A 6,163-nucleotide genomic window follows, 5' to 3' on the forward strand; every position below is an offset into this window, starting at 1 on the left:
GGGGTGGGGGACGCGCCTGGCGCGGCCGCCGCAAGCGCCACTCAGACTTCTCCCTCTCACAATTGCCGCGGCTCGGCTTAGTCCTCTGGCTGCCCTGCCCCGCCCACACCCCTGTATACCTACCTGATTGAGCTGGAGAGGAACTAGCTCTGCTCCACAGCACCAAGGATAGCAGAAACCCCTCACGCAACTGCGTCCGCACACACGCGTGCTCCGCCGCCGGTTTATATAGCTGCCACTCACCCTAACTTGTTACGGCCAGGTCGGGCGACGGGATGACCAATCCCGACCACGTCCTCCGGGCTCTTCGAACAGCAATTGGGCACTTACTGGGGATGAAGGCGTGGCTCTTGATTGGCTTTGACTCATGCCTATGAGACTGTGAGGATCTCGTTTCCCTAGTAACAGATCGGCACTAAGAGAGACCAATAACCGAAAAATACAATAGAAAGGCGGGTGAGCAGTTCTTTGACTGATACCCAGAATAGCCAATAAATATGCGGGGCTGCTCTTATTCGTTAACACGTCTTCCCCTGGGCGGAGATCCGTTTTCCATGCAGGAGCGGTTGCGCCACAAGGTGGGGCCCGTGTACTTTGGGGAAGTAAACCCCTAGCAACTAGGAGGCGGGCGCCCGAGAGGCCAAGACAGCCTGTGGCCAATCGCAATGCCGGAAGGAGTTGATAGGCACGGAGGTTGCGCTGCTCGGAAGAGACCGAGCCCCAGGGCGACCGTGCCCTCTGGGCGGTTGTGAGGCTATGCAGGCTGCGGCTTCTGCTGTCTTTCCTTTCTTTCCCTGACTCGCTGGGTCCCGGCTCTGAGGCGTGCACACCGCCTTTTCTGCACAGTTTGGTACCTGTGGGGGACCAAGTGGCAAAGTTTCCCGGGTGGTTTTGTTTTTATTACAACTTTTTTCTTACATACGACGGCCAAGGGCCTTGCTGCCCTCACCATTACTCAGCACTGCTGTGGGGCACGGGAAGGAAAGTCGCTCCTGCGCCGCCTGCGGGCTCCCGCCGGAAGGTCGCCAGTGGAAGCGCCTGGGAGCGCGCCCTTCCGCCAGGCGCTTCCGGGCGGGTGCTGCGAGGCGGCCGCGGGCGTGTGGCGAGGCTCCCTTTGTGGCGGCTGAGGCACGGTGGTCCGCGCGTGCTCCAGTGCAGTTTGGGCCCTCGCACCACGTCTCGAGCCTCGGCACTATTGTTCAGCCTGCAATTGCAGCGGATAGGGGCTTATTCTCGTCGCTACGCCTTTAAAGGGCAACTCATCCCCTCCTCCTGGCCTCTCAGGCACTGGCGGGGCTATAACTCATGGCTGGGCGGCCCTGCGTGGGTCGCTGTGGGCATTTTCTGTGGAAATAGCTTTGGTTCCCAGCCGTCAGGCACAGACACGCCCCGGTTTGTTTTCGTTCCGGCATGTGACCAGGCGGGAGGGTCTGCCGCGGAGTTTCGCTGAGAATTTTGTAAATGAAGCACATGGAGCGCCTATGTAGGGGTAGAGAGGCCGAGCTGAAAGGAGCACGGGCGCCGGCCTCAGCCTGTGGGGAGCCGGGCCCGCTCGCCTCCCTGCGCCTGGCTAACCCGAGCCTGGAACTCGGGAAGCCCAGGAGCGAAGTGAAAGCCCCTTCTGGTCTTTCAGGGCTCCACTCCCGCAGCAGCCCCGCTCCGTCGGAGTCAGTGGAGCCCCAGGCCTGGGTCCGAGTTGAGCGAGACGCTGCCCTGGCTCGCGATTGCCCGGGCGCTCCCAAAACCAGGGAACAGTCCCCAGGAGAGAAGCCCCTGAAGTTTCCTGGAGCAGGGAATCTCCAAGATACTGTTCTGCAAAGGAATCTGGACTTTATTCTGAGGGCCGTGGAGAACCCCTGCAAAGTTTTTTAAAAGGTGGACTAAGATTGGCATTTCACAACATGACTCTTCAAATTGAAACACTAAGAAGATTGGCGAAACTTAACATTTACAGATTAGTAATTTAACCCAGGTGACCCTTACCCTTCATTTTTGGAGGGAATTTTAAGTGATACAGATCTTTTTGCCAAGCAATTTTTTTTTTTTTTGAGATGGATTCTCACTCTGTCGCCCAGGCTGGAGTGCAATGATGTGGTCTCGGCTCTCTGCGACCTCCGCCTCCCGAGTTCAAGCGATTCTGCTGCCTCAGCCTCCTAAGTAGCTGGGATTAAGGGAGGAGACTACCCCTCATATCGTCTGATGCCCAATTTCTGCCTCCAAAGAAAGAAGAAGTAAAAACTAAAAGGCAGAAAGAAATCCACAGGCAGCCAGCCCGGTGCAGCACCCTGAGCCTGGTAAAGATTGACCACTGACCTAATTGATTTTGTTATCTATAGATTACAGACATTGTATAGGAATACACTGTGAAAATCCCTATCTTGTTTTGTTCCCATTTAATTACCAGTGAATGCAGCCCCCAGTTACGTACCCCCTGCTTGCTTAATCAATCACGACTCTCTCACGTACACCCCCTTAGAGTTGTGAGCCCTTAAAAGGGACAGGAATTGCTCACTCCGAGAGCTTGGCTCTTGAGACAGAAGTCTTACTGATGCCCCTGGCCGAATAAACCCTTTCCTTCTTTAACTCGGTGTCTGAGGAGTTTTGTCTGCCGCTCGTCCTGTTACATTTCTCGGTTCCCTGACCGGGAAGCCAGGTGAATGGTGGATGGTCAAGGCAGCTCCTTAGGCGGCTTAAGCCTGCCCTATGGAACATCCCTGCGGGGGGACTCCAACCAGCTGGAGAGCTGAGAGCGCTCCCGGGTAGGCATTTGCCCTGGTGGTACGCTTCGCCAGAGCAGTGTGTGGCAGGCTCCCGTGGAGGATCAAAACAGTGGCTGAACACCAGAAAGGAACAGGCACTTGGAGTCTGGACATCTAAAATTTGGTAAGACTAGTCTTTGAAACTTGCCCACTCCATTTGAATGGAAGCGTGGCCTGATCACCCATGGCGTGCCTTTATTGGCACTTTGGTTTTGATTTTGATTTGGTTTGAGTTGCTTGACAGGACCGGTCTTGGGAACTTGTCCACTCCATTTGAGGGGAAGCGTGGGCTGATCACCGACGGTGTGCCTGTACCGGCACTTTGGTTTTTGTTTTTGACTTGATATTTTGGTGTTGGTTTTGACCTGGCTTGGATTCCTGGATACTCTGATTTTGGTTTTTATTTTGGTTTGGTGTAAACCACAAAAGTGTGTGTGTGCCCTTTTTACCCGTTCTTTTGTGGTGTGCGTGTGGTGTTAGTGTGGTGTTTTGTCTAGAGGAAACATGGGTAAGGCACAAAGTAAGCCCACTCCACTAGGAACTATGTTGAAAAATTTCAAAAAAAAAAAAAAGGATTTAAGGGAGACTATAGAGTACTATGACACCAGGAACACTTAAAACTTTGTGTAAGATAGACTGGCCAGCATTAGAGGTAGGTTTGCCATTAGAAGGAAGCCTGGACAGGTCCCATGTTTCAAAGGTATAGCACAAGGTAACATGTAAGCCAGGGAACCCAGACCAGTTCTTGTACATAGACACTTGGTTACAGCTGGTTTTAGACCCCTGCCCCCAACGCACAGTGGTTGAGAGAACAGCAGCGTAAGCGGCTGGCAGAGGCAAGGAAAGACCAGCAGAGAGAGAGAAAGGAAAGAGAGGGAAAGAGGCAAAGACAGAGAGAGGAAGAGACAGACAAAGAGGGAGTCAAGGAGAGAGAGGGAGAGAGAAAGAGGCAAAAAGAGAGAGGAAGAGACAGAGGCAAAAGGAAAGTCAGAGAAAGAAGGAGAGAAATAAGTAGTTAAAAAAAAGAAAAAAAAAGTACCCTATTCCTTTAAAAGCCATCATACCAATTCTAATTTGGACAAAACAAGGTCTTATGAATAGCAAAGGATAATTAAAATCCCAAACTTACAAGGTTTTCAACAAAAGTAAAGTTTGCTAAAAGTTAACAATGTAACATGTATTATAGTAACTTATATTCTTGTGGCCTTAGACAGTCTAGTCCACAGACATAAAAAAAGGTTCACTTTGGAAAAGAATGGTTATCATCTTCGGGAAAAAAAGGGGAAAAAAGAGGGGGGCGGAATTTATATAAAAGGAGTGTTTTATGGTAAATTCTTGTCCTGAAATAAATTAACTGGTTATTTAAAGAAATAAATGTTTGTAATAAGTCAGAAAGTTAAGGCATGTCGAAAAATTGCCTGTAAAAGTCGTGAAGGAGAAAAAAAAGTTATTTTAAAAAGTGTGTTAAGAAAGAATTTATGCAAAAAATGTTTTATAATTTAAAAGTAACTAGGCCTCCTGAATGTAAAACTATTGGGGAAAAAAAACAGTTTATGTGCAAGGTGTATAAGAAAAGCAAAATATACCTTTGGTAAAAGGATTATAAGGAGGCATAAGACTGTACATTTTTACCTACATTAAAAAGTTAAAAAAAAATTTTTTTTGTTTTGAAGGTTTAAGCAAGTTTGAAAACGTTAATTGTAAAGAACATTCTGTGTGTAAGCATATTAGCTAAAGTTAAAGAAGTATCATCCAGTTTTTCTGTGAACTGGACATTAAAGTAAAAGCATAACAGGTTTTTCTTAAAGCACCAACCTGTTCTTTAGGAAAAATTATAAAAGATTAAAAAGAGTCTATAAAATCTTACCTTATGGTCAAACATTAAAAATTAAATAAATATATCTACAAGGTTTTATTAAAATTAGGTTTAACATTAATGGCACACTAATATAAAGATAACCTTTAGCTTATCTGGTGTAAAAATCATACAAGAAGCATTGTTAAATGTAAAATGGTATTTGGCTTTCTTTGGTTTAAAAACTAATAAAAATAGGTGCTAAAGGAAATTTCTCAGTAAAAAGGCACTAAGGACTATAAAGTCCACTCCCAAGGTCCCCACATTTAAAACAAAAGGTCAATTTCTCAAAAATTATATACTTGGTTTATCTTCCACTTTCCTTTCTTGCAAAAAAAAAACCAAAAAAACAAAAAACTAAAAGTCTTTTAGCACATGTACCACCCCTAGAATTTCCAGTAAACCAGCACCAGCCTGAAGATCACATACTCATCAAAAGGTGGAAAGAAGAAAAACTCGAGCCAGCCTGGGAAGGACCCTACCTTGTGCTGCTAACCACCAAGACTGCTGTTCGTACAGCAAAAAAAGGATGGACTCATCACACCCGAGTCAAGAAAGCGCCTACCCCTCCAGAGTTGTGGGCCATAGTCCCAGGGGAAAACCCTACCAAACTAAAGCTAAGAAAAATTTAATTATTTTAGTGTATTCTATTACTCTTTCTTCTTTCCTCATTCTATTGCTGACCGTCTAGTTATTAATATAACCAAGTCAATTTCGCCACGAACTATTGCATTTAATGCTTGCCTTGTTATACCCTGCGAGGACTTGCCAAGTCAAAGACAGCTTTCTACTTCAGAAAAGTACTTCTGTCCCTCCTGACTCTCCTCAGACTAGGCATTAGTAAACTAGGACCATTTAATCTGAGGAGATTTCGATAAAGACCCCAGTGCCAACCATGAGTGTTGCCCCCCGATGTACAGCTTTCATGCCATAGTTGGTCCAACATTCTGTGGACCACTAAAGAGCAAGGATGGACTGCCCCGACTGGTTTTTGTAATTTCCCTAAAACCATACATTCATTTTACTAGAGGATCATAGAAGTTAAAGACTTAAACTTTAGCAATTAAGACAGGATACCAAGATGCAAATGCCTGGTTAAAATGGATCAAATATTTCCATCTGCATGTTAAACAAAAGCAATTGTTATGCTTGTGCACATGGCAGGCCAGAGGCCCAGATTGTCCCCTTTCCACTAAGGTGGTCCTCCAGTCGACTAGGTGTGGGCTGCATGGTAGCTCTTTTCCAGGATTCTACAGCCTGGGGTAATAAGTCATGCCAAGCTCTCTCTCTGCTATATCTCAAAGTCCGGCACACAGTGTTTCAGCCCCTGAGGGCCATCCAGCTTCCATCTCCCAATATTAAGTTCACTTCGTGTCTCTCACGACAGGGAGGAAACTTAGCATTCCTTGGAGACCTGAAAGGATGCAGTGAGCTTAAGAATTTTCAAGAGCGGGGCCGGGCGCGGTGGCTCAAGCCTGTAATCCCAGCACTTTGGGAGGCCGAGACGGGTGGATCACGAGGTCAGGAGATCGAGACCATCCTGGCTAAC

The 6,163-nt window shown here is 47.2% G+C and overlaps 1 protein-coding gene across 1 annotated transcript; it reads left to right on the forward strand.

The window, feature by feature from the left end:
• On the forward strand, positions 1-2,021 carry LOC105543402. Its single transcript, XM_011985290.1, is given in 3 exon segments — positions 1-463; positions 1,428-1,771; positions 1,774-2,021. Coding segments are annotated over 2 exon segments (504 nt in total). The 5' UTR covers positions 1-463; positions 1,428-1,461; the 3' UTR covers positions 1,968-2,021.
• Positions 2,022-6,163: the final 4,142 nt, after the last annotated feature.

The sequence above is a fragment of the Mandrillus leucophaeus genome, unplaced genomic scaffold (genome assembly GCF_000951045.1).
Source record: "Mandrillus leucophaeus isolate KB7577 unplaced genomic scaffold, Mleu.le_1.0 Scaffold282, whole genome shotgun sequence".
Lineage (NCBI taxonomy): Eukaryota > Metazoa > Chordata > Mammalia > Primates > Cercopithecidae > Mandrillus > Mandrillus leucophaeus.